The 19,176-nt window shown below is 39.6% G+C and overlaps 2 protein-coding genes across 4 annotated transcripts; one reads left to right on the top strand and one right to left on the bottom strand.

Moving 5' to 3' along the window:
• Nucleotides 1–104: 104 nt before the first annotated feature.
• On the bottom strand, nucleotides 105–7,278 carry klhl6 (kelch-like family member 6). Its single transcript, XM_085433839.1, has 8 exons — nucleotides 7,220–7,278; nucleotides 6,040–6,380; nucleotides 5,794–5,959; nucleotides 3,897–4,346; nucleotides 3,565–3,802; nucleotides 2,950–3,152; nucleotides 1,133–1,346; nucleotides 105–914 (listed from the first exon to the last, which is right to left on the bottom strand). Exons 2-8 carry the CDS (start codon nucleotides 6,294–6,296, stop codon nucleotides 616–618), a joined length of 1,827 nt encoding a protein of 608 aa, XP_085289965.1. The 5' UTR covers nucleotides 6,297–6,380; nucleotides 7,220–7,278; the 3' UTR covers nucleotides 105–615.
• Nucleotides 7,279–9,587: 2,309 nt separating this feature from the next.
• Nucleotides 9,588–19,046, top strand: LOC146690760 (immunoglobulin superfamily member 3-like). 3 transcript variants are annotated; one of them, XM_085433833.1, is made up of 12 exons: nucleotides 9,588–9,868; nucleotides 10,122–10,324; nucleotides 11,492–11,866; nucleotides 11,984–12,400; nucleotides 12,527–12,934; nucleotides 13,125–13,490; nucleotides 14,312–14,677; nucleotides 15,163–15,534; nucleotides 15,635–16,018; nucleotides 16,144–16,557; nucleotides 17,324–17,716; nucleotides 17,806–19,046. In XM_085433833.1, exons 2-12 carry the CDS (start codon nucleotides 10,252–10,254, stop codon nucleotides 18,000–18,002), a joined length of 3,765 nt encoding a protein of 1,254 aa, XP_085289959.1. In that variant the 5' UTR covers nucleotides 9,588–9,868; nucleotides 10,122–10,251; the 3' UTR covers nucleotides 18,003–19,046. The 3 variants fall into 3 exon arrangements, with proteins under 3 accessions (XP_085289959.1, XP_085289961.1, XP_085289960.1); XM_085433835.1 differs by lacking the exon at nucleotides 14,312–14,677 and having other exon boundaries at nucleotides 9,589–9,868; XM_085433834.1 differs by lacking the exon at nucleotides 9,588–9,868 and having other exon boundaries at nucleotides 9,885–10,324.
• Nucleotides 19,047–19,176: the final 130 nt, after the last annotated feature.

Below are 19,176 nucleotides of genomic sequence, written 5' to 3'. Positions count from 1 at the left end.
CAGTCGCATTGTTTTGACTTTCACAAAAAGTGTGAAACTCTTAATAACGACATGAGTACTTTTCACCACTTGATGGCAGCACTCACAAGGAAATGGATTACAGGTTCTGTTTGACATGTCAGTTTATTTGTTAATACGCAGGTAACCTGTGTTCCGTTCAAATACCATTGCATTTAATAAATCAGCATTAAAGTGTAGAGTTCAGAGTTAGTTTGCTAATTGAAAACATAAAAGGAAAATCCAAAAGTTACTTTAATTGCTTTTGCATTGCTCTTTCCTTCATTTGCAACTTTAAATTTCTCTGGCAGTTAATAAGAAACTTATAAGATAATGATTTAGCAAATGTTTAATTTTCGTTTTTGTGTTTGTAGACTTATTTTGACCTGTTGTGACGTTGTAAGCCACACTTTTCTGAGAAAGCTTAACTACAAACGCAATGTTTTCAAAACATCATAGTCATTAATATATTACAAAACGGTAACAAAGATAAAGTAAACATTGTAATGCATGCAAAAAACCCCAAACATATTTCTTATCTTTGAACATGTTTTTACTCTTCATGCATAATCCTACAACCACTCTTAGCACCATAAGTCCTGTTCACAGACGCCTGTGTCATTGGCTCTCTGAGGCAGGTGTTATTCTGTGTATATGTGTGTAGGACTTCATGAGGGTCACACTGCCATGGTGCGAGACTCCCATTGGTAAAACGCACTCCTCTGTCAAAACCCCCCGGGCGACATCCCAGCACATCACTGTGGAGATGACTTGGTTTTTGTTATCTCTTCCTCCAGTGATGAAAAGTTTGTTGTTACAGGCAGCGATAGCACAGCTTGCCCTCTCCCCCAGACGAGTCACAAGGGTCCAGGAATCAGATAGAGGAGAGTAGCAGTACATGGCATGCATGGCACCGCCTGAGACCACAAAGAGAATTGGACAGATATCAAATTAATATACTATATCAGTACGCAGAATCATAATAAAAGTCTGAAAATACATTAAATATATCAAAACCAAAAGCAGTCGTGATGGAAAAGGCTCATGTCAATGTTACTGCAATATTCTAAAAGTTACATATAAATACCATTAACATTAAGTAAGTAAATGTACTTAGTGGGATTTGACAGCTTACCAACTACATAGATGCAGTTCTTGAATGTAACAGCATTAGTGCATTTAGTTTCAATGGGTATGGGTGCTTTCAGTTCCCAGCCGCCTGTCCCTGGCTCCCAGCATTGGACCCTATCGGTGGCCAGCTTTCCATTCGGCCCACCACCAATCACATAGATCCATCTGTCAAAGCTTGCAGCAGCAAATGAGCTCACACCTACTGCAAGAGGTGTCACCTGCAGTAAATAAGAGGCGTATATAAGTATGTCTGAATCAAAACAGTAAGGCAATTTAAAAAGCTAAAAGATCTAAACAAAAGACGCTAACTTAAAAATTATGTTAGCTGCAACTGATGATAGAACACCACAGGCAGGTGAAAGTCCAAAACTGAAAACTTTACTTTCAGGCTGGAGATCACACATAAGTCAGTTATTGAGGTAAATAAAATAGGAAAGAAACAGGCATAGGATCAAAAGTTAAATGGGATGGAATTTCTGAACAGGAAAAGAAAACACATAGAATACAAATGCAGATAATAGCAGAAAAGCCGAACTCTCGAAAGTAACATAAGTAACTTATGTGACACGTGAGGTATAGTAAAACCTAAGTTCTAAAAAAACTGGGCCACTATGTAAATTGTAAATAAAAAAACGCATTGCAATGATTTACAAATAGCACAAACCCATATTTTAATGTTTAAACTGAGAGATTTTACTATTTTGTCAAAAAATATTTGTTTATTTTAAGTTTGAGCAACAGTTGTCTAAAAAGTCCACAAATGCTGTAAAATGTAAATCTGAAAGAAGATTTTGCAACAAAATGGAAAATAGAAGAGACAAATTCCAATTTGAAATTCTTTTTAGAGCATATGGGCGCTGTGACCTCTGACTTATCAGCACTCTGTTCAAAAGCCTTCATCTCTGATGGTATGCTGGGGGCAATAGTGGCTATGGAAATGGCAGCTTACACAGATTGACACATGTTTTAGAGCAAAGTGTCTCTTCCAGATAGCCTTTTCTCACAGAAATTATTGCATATTTCAGCAAGACAATGCTAAACTGCAGCCTACAGCAGCATGGCTTCACAGTTGAAGAGTCAGTGTGCTGAACTGGCCTGAATGCAGTCCAGACCTTTTAGCAACTGCAAACATTTGTCAGATTATGAAATGAAAATTACGACAAAGAAGACCCTACACTGTTTAGCAGCTTTAACCCTCTATCAGACAAGCGTGGAGGAAAATTTTTTCCTTAACATCCCAACACTGGTGTCCTCAGTTCCCAGACATTTACAGACTGATGTAAAGAGAAGAGGAGATGCTACACAATCACAAATCTCCTTGCCCCAACTTTTTAAAAACACGTTGCTTTCATCAAATATGTTGCTTTTGTGAAATTCCAAATAATTTTATTTTTATCTCAAGATCTTACATGTCATAAGTTTAAACATGCAATATGTTTTATGTGTTCTGTTGTGAATAAAACGTGTTATTATGAGAGTTGCAAAAAATCAAATTCTGTTTTTATGTATGTTTTCCACACCTTCCCAACTTTTGAGGGGAACTGGAGTTGTATATACTGCACTAGGTTAAAGAAGAATATATTAGATGAGAAATCGCTCATCGAAGATGGTGGTGCAGAAAACTGGGAGCAACACCCAGAGTACATGATAAAAACAAGACTGTCCAAATAAAACAGATTTGAAAACATGAATTAAAATGCTTTTAAAATGCATTAAAATGCAGCGCAGGTTGAAGTTGTTGGTAATTCCTTTTTGCTTACTTTTTATTAGGAACTACAAACTATACCCTTCACATATATACAGTACATATATTGTGTTTACCTGCATCCAGCGATTATGAAAGGGATCATAGGCCTCAACACTAGAAAGCCTCTGAACTCCATCAAACCCTCCCAGTGCGTACACTTTCCCACAATGAACTGCCATCTTGTGCCTCCAGCGCCCAGTCGACAGGGGCTCGATTTGGATCCACTTGTCCAGGGCACCATTGTATTTCCAGACATCATGCTGTGTCTCCTTACCTCCTACAGCAACAAGACCATTAGAGACAACTGTGATTATCTGTACAAATATTGCATTCATTCCAAAATACTGACATATCACCAAGTCTTTAGTAATAACTCTGCATAAGTTATCATGCTGTTTAAAGATGGAGAAATCCTGCGTGCTAGTCATAGCATTTACAGTCTGCGTGTTCCACTTAACTAGAACTGTCAGTTCCTGCGTTGGGAAACACCTAAAACCACAGCAACTGTTAGAGCAGAAATAATGTCACGACTTCCTGTTGTTTTGTTTTGTTCATACTATAAATTCCTAAATTCTCATTACATTTGAATACCAGTGAAGTGCACACTTCACGGGTAATAACAACAAGGAGCAATCGTCACAATTTCACAAGTGAAGCCTTTCTATGAAAAAAAGAATATGTTCACTCACCAGATATGTATACTTCATTGTGGAAAGTGACACAAGCAAATTCCACCCATTTTCTATTTTGGGACTCGTCCTCTAACTCTGTCATTGGCATCCTGGCGACCTCCAGGCGGCTGCGTCTGAGAGGGTCCAAACATGTGACAGTGGAAATGAAGCGTTCGTCTTTGGTGCAGCCTCCAATGATCAAGAATACTTCTGACAGAAAGTGCTGCACACGTGGTTTGGTTCGTTCTGAGACCACCTGTTAAAAAGGTCAAACATATATGAAACTTGGACATGAGACAAACAGTGATTAACAACAATAAAACACAATATGCCCAGCAGTTTATACTGACCTCCCTGCCAGAGAGATGATAAATTCGGGCCTCTTGCAACAAAGGAAAAGCTTCGCTGCACCGTCGTATCAGCTCATCTGACTCCACTTTCTCAACAAAGTATGCCGGCTCCAGCAGCGGCAACCGTACGTGCGTAAGCAACCTGGCCAGTGAGGGATAGCGTTCATCCTGCCGGGCTCTCACCCAGTGCATGAGTGCTTCAAAAACACACTCCTCACATTTCACATCCAGGTCATCCCTCTGCAGGATAGTCTCCAGAGATTCCACTGGCAGCTCCAGGAAGTCCTGCTGCTGGACCACTTGAGAGAATTGAGTAGTAATATAGTCCTGAGCTCTGGCGCGCAGGGCTGACAGGGCATGTCTGTCAGCCAGATTTAAGATGCCAATACAGGTGTCTAGCTGCATAGACTTGCTGAGAAAGCTAGAGCATGCATCTACCACACGAAGGAACTAAAGAGACAAAAAGAACAAAGGCATCGGTTAAAGCTATTTGTAGCTGATTAAGCTGCTCCAAATTGGCAATTACAGCTATAGTTGGATTTTAAGGGCTTAGAATTTTCTTGTTGGTAAACTGGCTGTAAATCAATTCTGTCCCAGTGCACTTCCTTTGTAAGCGATGGGGGACTTTTTCTGCAAAAAAATGCCTTCTAAAGTATAACACAGTCAAACATTTGTATGCAGTGAGTCCTCAGACGTCTGTCAGCGTCAGACCAAACAACTGTTTTCTTATTTGCAGCAAGAAAACAATCCAACAGTGGACAGTAATAGAATTTTGGACTAAAGAGGCCCACAGTTTTCCCCAGTGCCCACTTTGCTTATCTAATTGCCATAGCCTGAATTTATATAAGCTTTTGAAAACCTGCGTTTGAAATTCAACAGATTCGCTGTGGATATTTTTATCTATCACTTGCAGCAAAAGCATTCACAAAGCTCTTTCACAAAGCCAGTATAAAATGAGATACCTGATTAGTTTTTTTAAGGATATAAAATAAAATAAAATTTAGCCTCATACGATAATCTTAACCCTAACTCTTAACGTGATCTTAACCTTGCTTCTTAGTTACGCTGACAATCCAGCAAGAGTGCCTGAAGAAATTATCATCAAAATTTAACACCCAAAGCGTTTTTGCAAAAATAGAAGCACACAAACACAAACACCTGCCTCCTCTGCAGTGTGGCACAGCTGTGTAGTTAATTTAAGCCCTTATGGAAAAATGATCCTGAGTGTAAACAACTGACCAACTTTCACTTCCCTCTTAGCAAAACCAATTTCTCATTCAATCATGTGTTTGTTCCCTTTACGCAAGGAAAAAACTGAAGTAAGAAGCTGATAGCAGTTTCAAAAATTTAATTACAGTTCCACATCACAACACCAAATCCATCATCCCGATTAGAAATAAATGGTTTGCTTTCTGCTGCTAACTCAGCACGAGGCGTCTTCATTCCTTTGATGGCCTATTTGTTCCAACTGACTTTACATGCAGGTGGTTAAAATGTAAGAGATATAAAAAAGTTTGTATGAACCGATGGTGTTGATGGTTTAAAAATTCATTGAAAGAGATCGTTTCCAAAAGCCTTTTTCAAGTTAAACTCGACTAAAACAACTTTCAGTCAGATTAATTATAAACTTTATGGTTGATTTATTTTATGGACTTAAATTCAAGCTGTGCTGCCTTTATGTGAAAAACATGTTAAGGTCAAATGTCTTTGTAAAAAATGGTTCACTTGGTCTTTAAAGTCTAAATTCACACCTCGATTTGTAGAACTTTTTTGCCTCCGCTGTTTGATTTCACTACATCTTTACATTGGTGTTAAAAATGTCAATGACCTGGCATCAGACAATGATTTTGCAAAAAAAACCCTGATTGAGCAACAAAGATCAGTTAAGCTGATTTACCTGAAACTGACTGGCAGCCTCGAGTATTCTCTGGACATTCGAGTGTGTGAGGAGAGCTCGGCTGGTGTAGGTATACTCCAAGAGACAGTGCATCGTCCCGCTGTCCAAACCTTTCATTTCCACACGTTCCTCATGACTCTCCTTGAGACCGCTGCAAAACATTGCCCTGTAGAGACCGGCCATAATTTGTGAGTAAAACAAGTAGGCCCGAGATCACGACACAGTTAAGACCAGATGATGATTTACCTGAAGTAGTGACTTGCAGCCGCCAGAATCGCTCTATGGCAAGCGAAGTCATGACCCTGAACGCGCAGTGTCACATCAGTCAATTCTCTGTTCACTCGTAGGGTTTCCATCCCTTTCTGGAGCTCCATGGGCAGACCTCCATCTTCCCAACGTAACTCACTTGGTCCTGTTACATTCCCTTTCTCCTCGTTCACGTTGGACTCCTCAGCGAGAAGTGGCAAAGGACAGTCTGTAGTCCTCTCCAGTGTGTCACTCATCTTTCAAACCAGCAGAGCTTCAAAACTCCCTTTCTGCAAGAAGAGCAGCATGCAGCCACCTTCAGAAACACCTGCACACGCAGCCTAAATAGAAAGTGAACAAACATGTGTGGTTTACGCTTGCAGCAGTTCTTTTGCTTTGAGAAGTGGATTTGTGTTTTTTCCTGTCTTCTTCATACTTCCTATTCCTGTTCTGTAAGGGACATGCGTATGCATAACACTTCCCCTTCGTCTTCAGCTGAGTAAATTTCTCTCTAAGCTAGACAGTTTTTTTTGCCTTTCTTTGTTTTGTTTTTTTCACAGACAATGATGGCAGGTCTCTTCTATGAAAAAGATGAGTGCAAAAAAAAGAAAAAAGAAAAAAGAGAAAGAAGTCTGCTCAGCAGCTTAACTTAGGTGGGATAAAAGTATTTCATCTCAAACATAAGCGGAACGCTCCTGTGAACTCCTCATCTTGAGTTTTCTTGCATCACGCCATCACACTGGCGCCATAAGTCCAAGTTTAACTAGAAGGCTACCTTTTTATGTCTAAACCAGCAGGTTGTATCATGCTGGGAAACATGAAAGATGACGTGCTTGTCTTCCCATACGTGAGAAAGTCCCTCAAACCCCTAGAGGCATTCATTCACGACCATTTTGACGTATGCTAGTCTAAAGAACTCCGTGGTTGCGTAAGTTTGTGATTCATCAGAAGAGGAGCCTTAGATTGTGACATTTTACCAGATTTAGAAGCCTGAGACGGTAAAAGTGTCTTGGTAAACACAGCAAAAAGCCGAAAAACAAAACAAAAAACCCCACATTGTTTTATGTTTTTGTCCTTAATTACTATTGACAACAAAAAGGCAGCACTCTGCCCTCCAATATACATTTTATGTATTGGTATTGTGCAGTCATTCAAATGCAAAGTAGTAAGATAAACTCACTGGTAACTGAGTAAGATGCATTTTGCTCATTCTGGGTTGGACCTCCTCTCTGCCTTCATAACTGCCTTGATTCTTCCTGTAGATTCAACAAGGTGCTGGAAACATTCATCAGAAATTTTGGTTCATACTGACATGATGGCACTATCCTGTTAGAAGCAGCTATCACAAGATGGTCACATTGTGGTCATGAAGGTATGGACATGTTCAGCAGCAATACTCAGGTAGGCTACAACATTTAAATGATTTTCATTTGGTAGTAAAGGGGCCAAACTGTCCCAAGAAAATCTCTCCTGCATCATCACACCTCCAGCAGTGTAAACCGTTGATACAAGGTAGGATAAACCCATCTTTTCATGTTGTTTATGCCAGATTCTAACCCTACCAGCAGACTCATCAGACCAGACAGCATTTTTTTCCCCATCTTCAGTCTTTGTAAACTCTAGACTCAGTTTCCTGTTCTTCACTGACAGAAGTGGAACCTTGACACGTTTGATATGTTATGCGTTCAAGTTGCTCTTATGCCTATTTTGGTTGTAACGAATTGTTCCTGTCATTTCAAAGCAGGTCTGACATTCTCCTCTGACCCCTGCCATCAAAAAATACATTTTCACATACAAAAAATGCGCAGTTGATGTCTCACTGGATCTCTTCTCGTTTTCTGACCATTCTTTGTAAATGCTAGAGATGATTTTGTGACAAAATCCCAACAGATTAGCAGTTTCTGAAACACTATAACCATGTTCAAAGTTACTCAGATCATATTTTTTCTCATTCTGATTTGTTTGGTTTGTTCATAGTTTGTTTGTTTGTTCAAGTATTTTTAAGCAATGGTTATATAGTCCTTCTTCAGCTCTTTAAAAGTTTTTTTCTCCTTTTTTTTTCGACATGTTGATGTTTTTCCACTCATTTTTACCCCAGTCTTTGTATCTGACCATTTTCAGAGCATTTCTGACAAGTTTGTTGAGCCACTTGACTTCAATGAATCACTGAAGCATTAAAAAAAGGAACTTCAATCAGTGTTGTGTCTACACAACAATGCTTTATTTGTCCCCATTTGCTTTAGTTGAAGACAACATCTTTTAACAGGCATAAAATTTTGTTTTTGCACCAACAAAGTGATTCTAAAAGAGATATCATATACCATATTCCATATCTCACCATATTGTGTAGTATGTCTTTAAAACCTTTAGGGAAAACAGGACAAGACTAAAACTTGCGACACAAATGAACCTTATTTGAAGATCATATCTTAACAAGAAAAAAGTCCAGGGGTGAGGACCTGGAGGACCTGCCACAAAACCTGAAAAATGCATCTGGCCCTTCACCTAGTCATCTACTGTTCATTGAAACACCATCAGAAATGGTATCTTTGAAGGGTGGATGTCAAGAAGCCATTCTTAAGGAAAGGAAACAGGGAGAAAAGGCTGAGATATTTCAAATTACACAAGAACTGAACTGAAAATCAGTTGCAACATGTCATATAGAGTGATGACTCCAAATTTGAAATTTTTGGTTAAAAGCTGTAAAACAGTAAGTGTTATACATGTGTCATTACACACATCTGTAAAACACTGTGGAGGTTTTGGGGCTGAATTTCAGCCAGTGGTGTTGGGAATCTAAAATTGTTAAAATTGATGGAATTATGAACAAAAAGTTCACTGTCAATGCAGTAAAAGTCATGGACTGGCCTCCCCAAAGCCCAGACCTGTACATTACTAAAGCAGGGATCATCTTGATACAGAATGGAGAAAAAGGCAGAACTCTATTTATGACCTTAAATACAATATTACCATTTATCTTTGCACATGAATACCTTCCTGCACCTATCTGTCATTTTCCAGTATATACCACAACAACCATCAGCATAATATTGGCCACTTTGGGATGTTGTTAAAGAAATGAGGGGTGTTTTAAAACGTATGCACAGTAATGCACCTAACAAAGTGATGGATGAGTGTAGATTATAACAAAATACTTTATTAGTTATTAATAAGCTACATCATGGCATCATTTCCCCCCACTGTTTTTGAATTCACAATAGTCATTCTGGATTGAAATATCACTTATGGGCTTCTTAAATCCTGTATTTCTTCTGCATACATCATTAAATTTTCTTGTTTGTATGAACTTGATAAAATGTTTACCCCTTCTCTTTCTTAGCTTGTCTCTATTATATCAAACGTTTTCCACCATGTTTAAACGGTCTAAATGTTGAAACGCTGATTTGACTGTGTAGAACTGTACGTCTTTCTGGTCTCCACCAGATGGCAATATTGCGTCATTAATCTACAGGAATGTTCAAACAGACGCATTCACTGTTTGCAAAAACTGGGTCAAACTCAGATGGGGACCGTTAAAGGGTCGTTTCTAAGCAACGCAACTTGACCGCAACCACGTTATCTCACAAGTCGCCTATGCAACAATATGATCATGCTATGAAAATATATTTTAAAGGAAGTCGATGAATAATCGAAAAGTTACATATGTTTTCCCAAAAAGTTCATTCCGTCCATCTGGAAGTCTCATCTCAGTCGCAGCTGACTGCAGGTTTCCCCCCAACCTTGTAAACAGTATAGCTCTGCACAATGACTGAAACTAGCACCAAGTTTCAGTCATTATGCAAAAGTTGAGACTGAAGAAATCGCTTGGGTGAGTGACAAAACGTTTCTCCCTCTGAAAACGCTACATAGAAATGAACAGAATGAACGGGTTGGTGACCCACTTATGAGCCCGCTCGGCTTAAGGTTGTCTAACCACGCGTGTAACCATCCAATGTTTCGATCGAGGACGGAAAAAAAACGAGCGATGTTACTGATCTCCACCAATCCACCTCTACACATACACAAAAGTCATGAATAATGTGCAGTATGCAGGAAATATCTCAGACTTCCTCTTGCTCTAGGTCACCGACAGGAAACATAAACCACTTTAACAAGTGTGAAAAGACACAGGCAGATTTTCACACAGACTAAGAACTTGATCACAGAGGCTATGCCGAGGACGTAAAGTGCTGAGACTGAAGCTGAAGGTTCATGATGAGTTGTTTCCTGCTCTCGGTTTGGAGGTCCAGTTTGATTCTCTGCCTGGGTCAGCTTTTGCGTTGTGGTAAGTGGTACACTGGCTTCCTTTAGCTGGAGTGGATTCTAGTCAGTGACCTCGAGGATTCACCGGAGATGTCAGAATATTAACTGTGTTAAAGTAAGCTGTTGGTAAGAACACACTGTATGTCCAGTTTGAATAGAATAAAAATATAGAATTACCATCAGTACATTTGCATGTTAAGCTCATTGTCTTTGGTAAAGCTAAAATATTGTCTGTGTTGTTTGCGAAAGCAAATTAGCTCCGAATTATTTTCATGCATCATTTGCATCATGAAATAGGTAGCAATAAATGTTTCATGGATCTGGATTTTGACCCAGTGTTTTGTTTTTAAAGTGTGGAATTTAAAGTGTTCAATATTCCCCTTGTGTATAGGCTATATTATTATATATTATCCCCCCTGTAGTCTGAGTGTTTCCTCAGCTGCCCTCCTGTCGTTTAGATTCCATGTTTCCTCGTATTTCCCAGTTTAATTTGTTCAATTTTGGTTTCTCTTATTTTATACCTTTACGATCAGTGTTAATAGAAAGCTCACTTTATATTAACTTGTTCCTGCCTGTCAGTGTCTCCTGCATTGGGGTCCTCATTCAGTTTCACATCATCTGCAGCCTGCAGATCTTGACAAAATGTTTGCTTTCTCTGGGGAAAAAATATTTCCTACATGAAGGAAAATAAAGTGACTCAAGAAAACAAGCAGTTTTTACTTGGATGAAAAGAAGACGATTGTACACATTATTTGATTTAATTAGATTTCTATCACGGTCTGAATAGCACTCCTATCCTCGTAATCTTCGTCTAGACTTGTAAGACTACCTCAGACAGTTTGTGACAGGAACCCACAGTTTCCTTAAAAAGGAACTAACAAAAAACACAGTCACATGGCTGATTGTGGCCATCACCTGGAGGGTGAATATATCTTTTTTCAAAACTTGCAAACATTTTTTCTTTTTTTATCCGAAATGTCATAAAAACCATATTTTTGCAGAAAATAACTTAACAAATAAAAAAATATATAAATCTTTCTGAAAATATTGTGTATTCATTCTATCATTCATTTGTAACATGCCTGCAACATATATGTTAGATACTTTAATACTTATAAATACACAAGTGGCGCTTTGAAGTTGCAGGATTCAGATGACTTCATTTGTGTTTTGTCTCTGCTTTACTCAGGAGAGGCCAGAGTGAAAACTGAAGTACAAGCTGGGCCTCTGTATCGTGTGTTAGGCTCTCCCCTCTACATCACCTGCAGTGTGAGTGGCTTCAGAAGTGAAAACACTGACAAACATTTTGAATTCCGTATGACGAAGCCTTCAAACCCAGACTTTGAGATCCAAATCATCAGTTCACATGAAGATACTTTTGGATATTCTTCTCACCTAACCCGTGTGAGAAAAAATGAAATTACTTTGAAACGTCTCTCACCAAACTCAGTCCGCTTCGAGATAAAAAGCCTGCAGAAAACTGATGAAGGGGAATATGAATGTACTGCAGTCAACTTAGAAGGTGCTTATGATGGAGAGTATTCTGATAAGACAGTCGTTAAAGGTAATCAATCACCATCCTGATTTTCAGTCATAACGCTTGAATGTGTCTTCATGTAGGTATGGTACAGATGATGTCAGAGCATTCATGACTTTTGATTTCTCTGATGTGGTTTCATAGTGATTGAAGACTCCCTGAGTGTCTCATCATCTGCTTCCACACCACTGAGCTTAAACGAGGGTGAAGCTCTGACTTTAACATGCCTGGCCTCTAGCAGCACCAGCCAGCACACCCATCTGTCTGTTGCCTGGTATCTCCATAAAGATGGACAGGAGGACGCTCAGCCTATCATTTCTCTGAATAGAGATTTTACACTGAGCCCAGGCCAGGGGTTTGAAAGGCGTTACCAAGCAGGTCTCATACGCTTAGATAAATGGGGAGAGGCCTCGTACAGCCTAAAGATGGCTGAGGTTGAGCCATCAGACCAAGGTAGGATCTACTGCCAGGCTCAGGAGTGGATCCAAGATCCTGATGGCTCCTGGTACATCATCATACAGAAGAATGCAGAAGAAATGACCCTGACAGTTAAAGCCACAGGTGGGAATTTTACTCAGTCGTGCTATATTTATAGCACATCTTGATATTGGTCAGCACATTAATGTTTACTTATCCTATAGACACCTGTGTGGATGTCTCACTGTTTTCATTTTTTGTCTTGAGTAGAGGTGGTAGAGCCATCATCTCCGTCTCTGGCAGTGGAAATCTCAGCACAGCCGGCAGCGCTGCAGGAGGGGCAGGAGCTGATGCTGTCCTGTAATATAAACACACAGGACGTGGAGAAAAGATTCTTCTCTGTAGCATGGCTCAAGGGAAGTGTGGAGCTGGCCCGCATTGGTCCCACAGGCGTTCTCACTGTGGCACCGGAGTACAGTGTTCGACAGAAAAATGGAGAGCTCAGAGCTGCCCGAAGCGGGAACAGAGATTACCGTCTCATCTTAAAGCCTGTGAGAACTGAGGACCAGGGAGAGTATATCTGTACAGTCTGGCCTCAAGAGAGAGGCCAAGATGATACTTTTATTGAGGGAGAACCCAAAGACTCCAGCCCACAGCGGGTCAGCGTCTCAGCCACAGGTGTGTCAAAGTGAACAAATTCCGGGTTTAACTCTTTTCCCTTTTTCATTGTTAATTTTATCTGTAGTTATTAAGGATTACACAAGGTGATTTTTCTTATTTGTTTTTACTGTTAGTGAAATTGAATTATTTTATTATTAACTTCTCAAACACAGCAGTACTATTTGTCTGTTGCCTCATCTCCTCACAGAAAACAGGCTGACAGTCAAAATGCAGCAGGCTGTAAATGTGGCCGAAGGGGGCGGGCTGCATCTCTCCTGTAAAGTGGATGGGGTTCAAGGTCAGCTCTCTGTCACCTGGCAACACAAATCAACACCAACGGCCCCGTTCACTGAGATCATCAGCATAAGTCAGGAGGGTGTTACAGAGATAGCAGAGGAGTTCGTTAGTCGCAAAGTGAAGGTGATGCGTCCAGCTACTCACAACTTCACCTTAGCGCTTGATGAGGTCACACTGTCTGATTCAGGAGTGTACCAGTGTGCTGTGTCTGAGCGCAAACCTAACGGCAAGACTCACAACCAGGCACAAACTACCACTGTGACAGTGATTTCTATAGGTAAGATGTGTCTGTGTGTTTGTGTAGTACAAACTATGTAAAATATGATATTACCTTCATTGTAACAGGTGTTTCTATCATAAATTCTAACACTTCTTTGTTAAACTACACTTCAAATATTACAGAAGAAATAGCAAAGTAAAAAGTGGATTTTGGTCAGCTTGACTATTAATCTGTTTACTTGTAGATATATTCATTAAACCATTTAGCCCATAGTAATATATTACAAGATAATGGCATAAAAACACCCGAAACATACTGTACTGATATTGAGAGTCTTAATGTAATCCTTTGGGAACCCTTCTTTTGTTTACTGAACAACATTAAATCAAACGTTACATTTCCCCACAGGAAATCTAGATGGAATACATCTGCAAAGCAAAATCATGTTGTTTAGTGGATTTACTCTTTGCATTGTCATAAGTCAAGATTTTAGGTTTCCACATCTCAACACTCAACAATCAGATTGCATATTTATCACCAGCGAGCAAAAAATATTTTGTTTTATGTATTTTTTTAGCTGAATTGTGAGTGCAGCTTTCAGAAAACAAAACTGTCTTCAGAATGTTTGACTGAACATTATGTTTTGTAGCATTTTAGCCCCAGGGTCTGTCATAGTGAACACACACACTCAGTTATTCAGGGTTTATTTCACTTTCCTTTTTACATTGTTGATTTTACCTGCTGTTATTAAGGCTCACTTGTAGTTTCAAAGTGTTAGTTTTCTTATTTATGTTTTTGCTGTTTGTAAAATTACTTTTTCTATGACTATCTTCTCAAACACAGCAGTACTATTTGTCTCTTGCCTCATCTCCTCACAGAAAACAGGCTGACAGTCAAAATGCAGCAGGCTGTAAATGTCACCGAAGGGGGCGGGCTGCACCTCTTCTGTAAAGTGGATGGGGTTCAAGGTCAGCTGTCTGTCACCTGGCAACACAAATCAACACCAACGGCCCCGTTCACTGAGATCATCAGTATAAATGAGGAGGGTGTTACAGAGATAGCAGAGGAGTTTGTGAGTCGCAAAGTGAGGGTGATGCGTCCAGCTACTCACAACTTCACCTTAGTGCTTGATGAGGTCACGCTGTCTGATTCAGGAGTGTACCAGTGTGCTGTGTCTGAGCGCATAACTAATGGCAAGACTCACACCCAGACACAAACTACCACCGTGACAGTGATTTCTATAGGTAAGATGTGTCTGTGTGTTTGTTACCTACATTACAACAGGTTTTTCTTCTTATTGAGTGTTTTGATTTGTTTAATAATAAATTAGCAAAGTAAATATGTGGATTTTGATCTGCTTGGCTATTGATCTGTTTATTTGCAGATATGTCCATTGAACACTTTAGCTCATAGTGATATATCACAAGAAAATGCTAGACAAATATCCAAAACCTGATATTGAGATCTTGTCACCATTGGGAATCCTTCCTTTGTTTACTGTACCCCTGCAATTAAACCAAACTTTACATTTACAAGCAATGTTCTTTGCTTTTACGTAAGAAATGAAGGATGACATAACAATAGCCATATTGTGTAGACTGAGAAGCCAGTTGTGGTTTTGTAGCCATGTATTCACATCTCCTTTTTGCTTTCAACACTAATGATTGCTTGATCACCAGCTTCTCCTTTCTTACTTGCTGTCACTGACTATTTTGGATTTTTGTGTCAGACACGCTGATGGGAGTGTCTCTAAGCAGTCGCAAGACTCGGGTGACTGTTGGAGAAAAATTGGAGTTGATGTGCCGGGTCAAAGGTCCACACATGCCGGTAACAGTGACTTGGAGCGTGCAACGTGAGGCTAAAACACCAGACACCATCCTGACACTTTCCCCTGATGGCACCATCAGTTGGTCTGCAGATCAGAACCACTACCAGCTACGAGTAGAAAGCAGAAAAACTGAAGTCATGTACTATCTGCTGGTCATTGGTACCAGCCACAGAGAAGGAGGAAGCTACCAGTGTAATGTGTCTGTCTTACTGAAGAATGTACACAAGGAGTTGAAAGCATCCAATCAGCTTTCTGTGATAGTAATCAACCCAGGTACTGCCAGCTGCAGCCATTTTGGGGCATCATTAAATAAAAAGAGTAATTTTTTCCCTGTTTCCTCAGAAAATAATGAAAATGTTGTCTCCTTTTCTAGTAAGCAGGCTTGATGTGTCACCTATTCCTGCGTTGACAACAAACATGAACACTGACATAACAATAACATGCTCCATCATCACAAAAACGTCTGAATCATCACTCTATTCGATCACCTGGCTGCATGAGGAAAATGCCGGAAATAAGACCATTGTAAGCTTGGACCGGAATTCCATAGTAACGGAATCCCAGGTGGACCTGCGTCAGCGAATCAGCATGAGGCGCAGCAAAGGACCCACTTTTGAACTGATTATTCGGCAAGCTCGAATCTCAGATAAAGGTTTATATACATGCAAAGTGGGCGAGTGGCTTCAAGATCCTCGTGGTGAATGGTATCTGCTCTCAACAGTGTCCAAAAGCACAGTGCTAACAATTACTGAGCCTGGTGAATACATTTATTTTTCATACTTCAGAAACATGTTCACATGCCATATACAGTTGGCACCACAATAAATTAAACAGACCATTTAAAAATATATAACTTCATATTAATTTTTTTCCATTCTCTAGCCAACGACCTTCGTTTAGATAAGAAAGAGCAGCAGCTGACTGCCAAAGAAGGAGAGGAAGTCAAGCTCAACTGTAGCATCACCTCAGGAGCTTCTGGTTCTTCGGTTTTCTATCGAGTCATTTGGCATTATGCTGCACACAGTTCTTCTTTGAAGAAAGCCTCCCTGGTGGAGCTTGATCACACCGGCCTGGTGAGTTACCCAAAGAACAAAGACATGAGAGGCCTGCAGGAGCGGCTACGCCTGTCCAGACCCACTGAGAAAAGCTTTTACCTAAGTATTCAGAAAGCCCATGAAGAGGATAGTGGAACCTACTGGTGCCAAGTGGATCAATACCAGCTGGATAATGAAGCTCACTGGCAGCTGAAGGCCTCAGACAGTGGTGGTGCTATCAAAGTCAGTGTAAAAGTAACAGGTATGATCACAGTTTTAGAAGTGTTCTGTTGGGCTCCTAATAGTCTAGCTATTTTGTGAGGTGTATGAATTAAGGATACTTGTAAGCACATTTTAAACCAATTAAGAAGCGGGTGATGTGTTTCCCTTAGTTACAAGTTCTGTGTCAATCCATCTGACCCTAATAGTGGTGGATGACATCAAACAAGACTTAAGTTTCAATCTTAAATTCAAGTCAAAAGCTCGTGCTTCAGGCCTTTTCTAATTCTGGGTCTGTACAAAGTCATAGAGAGTTGACATCCCCAGAACAGCCATATGAGAGCACACAGCTTTGGATGTGAGTAAAGCAGCCCCAACCATCCACACTTGTGACTGGAGACCTTTAATGGAACTAGATGAACTTCAGTGGGCAGCCAAATATGACTCAAATCAAGATGCGTTTGCACTGTGAAGCATGCAAAGGTTTTTCTAGTCCCCTCACTGAATGAAGATGGAGCTAGAAATGAACAAGAGACTATCTTTAATCTTCTTGCTGTAACTTTGTATCAGCCATATATAATTTAGTGTTATCATCTAATTTAACTCTATAAAAAAGGAATCAAATGTAATTCCCAAAACCTTGACAAAATGTTCCACTCTTCTCAGTTGTCTTCTGGGCACCTCTCTTGTTTTGCTGTTGATTGTTTCATCTCTTCAAGCTCTCCCTTGTGTGTCAGTATAACTGAATTTCATTAGGTCTCACTGGTTACCTTAATAAACTAAAGGTTTGCTCTTGTCCTTTTTCACAGAAAACAATCTCTCTGTTTCAAAGAAAGATACAGCGATGAATATAAGCAGAAACCAGGATTTTACTTTCCCCTGTAACATCAACAAACAATCCAGCAATGAATCCAAGTTCCAGGTCACATGGTTTTGGCAGAAAGAAATAGAAACGAAACAGCGTCCCATATTTACAGTCTACAGAAACTCCATTCTGCAACACAGGTTTGGGGAGAATGTTCGCCTGAGATACGACCACCCTGACCCCAGCCAATTCAGCCTCACCTTCTTGAACCCTGGTCCTGATAATAGTGGCCTGTATTTCTGTGAGGTAGAGGAGTGGCTGCCTTCTCTGTCTCATGGGTGGAGAAAAGTTGCAGTGGAAAAGTCAGGGCATTTCAATGTCAGTGTTCTCACAGAAGGTAGGCATGTCTTAACACACTTAGTCATTTCTCTCAGTAAATATCACAAGATCATCTGAAAATACCTTTCTTTGTCTTCTTCTTTGCAGGTGATGCTAATGCCGTATCTGAATGCAATACAACAACCTATACAATCGTTATTGCAGTTCTCATCATTATGGTGGTGGTTATATTATTACTGATGTTCAAGGTGTGCAGAAGTAAAGGCTCACAAGGAAAAAACTCATCTTCATCTCTCTGGGCTGAATCAGTACCTATGAACAACAAACCCAGTGGAGATGATTGAACAGCAAAGACATTTTTTTTGGTGTCTTTTAGATATGATGCAAAAATATGTAAAATTTTCCATTTAAATAATTGTGTCCATTCATTTGTTTATAACATTCCATGAAGTAGCTCTGCTGATTTACTTTTAGTACAGGTAGGAAGATTTTTTTTCTTTGGGAGTTAATGAAACTACATTTAGAAAGGCAATTCTCATTTTATAGATACTTCTGCTCATTTTTAAGGCCCGAATGCACAAGCAGCTGAACTGTGGTGAGTCTGTGGCTTCACATCTGCGAAGACGTTGCAATGTAGCACGTTTCCATGCAGTTATAAGCATAAATTGTGGTGAATGTCTAACTAGCTCAGCAATTACTCAACCGGGAAGTGCTGTGGTAATGCTCAGAATGACTGTGTGGTCTTGAAATCCTGCTGAGTTGTCTATGTGGCAGACATTTAAATGTTAGATACTGATTGCCACAATGTTCTTAAGAATTTTCACGAGATACTTACTAATGAAACTTTTCCCTTTTTTGCTATTGTTACAAAATTGTTTTGCTAAAGCTTACAAAAATTGTTTGGTGATGACAGTATTTCTCATTTGCATCTGAGCCATGATGCACAGTGTTATATATGTGTGTGTGTGTCTCGTTTTTTTATGTTTGTCATATGCAATCTAGTATTACATTTTTTTCATTGCTGTGGCTTGAAACAATAATTCTGATTTAATTTTTTAACTGAAGATAAAAGGCATCTAAAGAATAGACCTTGACAGTTCATCATTAGATAAGATACTGAATATCAATGGATTGTAAAAATGAACTGCACACATATGGTGGACATAGGTATTGGTCAGCCATTTAAAGCATTTTAATTCATGGTTATTCATCTTGCATTTGTCCCACTGGCTGTTAAGTTGAGTGTTACTTTTTATGGATTGTATTCCTCTATGAATTTTATTTTTTCAAAAGTTATAGGCTTGGGCAGGTCTACTGCCCCTGAAGGACTGCTTTTATGTTGATGTGAGTGCTTTCAAAGTGAAAAATAAAGTCAGCACTTTGACGTGTCAATGTGTCAAAATAAAAAAAATATAAAAAGACATAAACAATAATAGTGTGTGGCTATGTAGGGGCTCATAGGATGCAATGTACTATATATGTGTGGTGTCTCTCACACTGTCATTCTTTCTCTATTTC

This window comes from Copadichromis virginalis, linkage group LG16, assembly GCF_057382275.1.
Source record: "Copadichromis virginalis isolate Kocher_CV1m ecotype Utaka linkage group LG16, C_Virginalis_male_GT1.1, whole genome shotgun sequence".
Classification (NCBI taxonomy): Eukaryota; Metazoa; Chordata; class Actinopteri; order Cichliformes; family Cichlidae; genus Copadichromis; species Copadichromis virginalis.
The sequence above is the reverse complement of the archived record's forward strand: the minus strand, read 5'-3'. Positions and strand labels throughout refer to the sequence as shown.

Coding starts and splice junctions, on each gene's coding strand:
- LOC146690760 (XM_085433833.1), top strand. CDS start 10,252: ATGATGAGTTGTTTCCTGCTCTCGGTTTGGAGGTCCAGTTTGATTCTC. Junction 13,491..14,311: donor TGTGACAGTGATTTCTATAG/GTAAGATGTGTC, acceptor ATCTCCTCACAG/AAAACAGGCTGACAGTCAAA. Junction 16,019..16,143: donor GCTAACAATTACTGAGCCTG/GTGAATACATTT, acceptor TCCATTCTCTAG/CCAACGACCTTCGTTTAGAT.
- klhl6 (XM_085433839.1), bottom strand. CDS start 6,296: ATGAGTGACACACTGGAGAGGACTACAGACTGTCCTTTGCCACTTCTC. Junction 3,803..3,896: donor ATCATCTCTCTGGCAGGGAG/GTCAGTATAAAC, acceptor CCTTTTTAACAG/GTGGTCTCAGAACGAACCAA. Junction 1,347..2,949: donor TTCATAATCGCTGGATGCAG/GTAAACACAATA, acceptor TATTTACTGCAG/GTGACACCTCTTGCAGTAGG.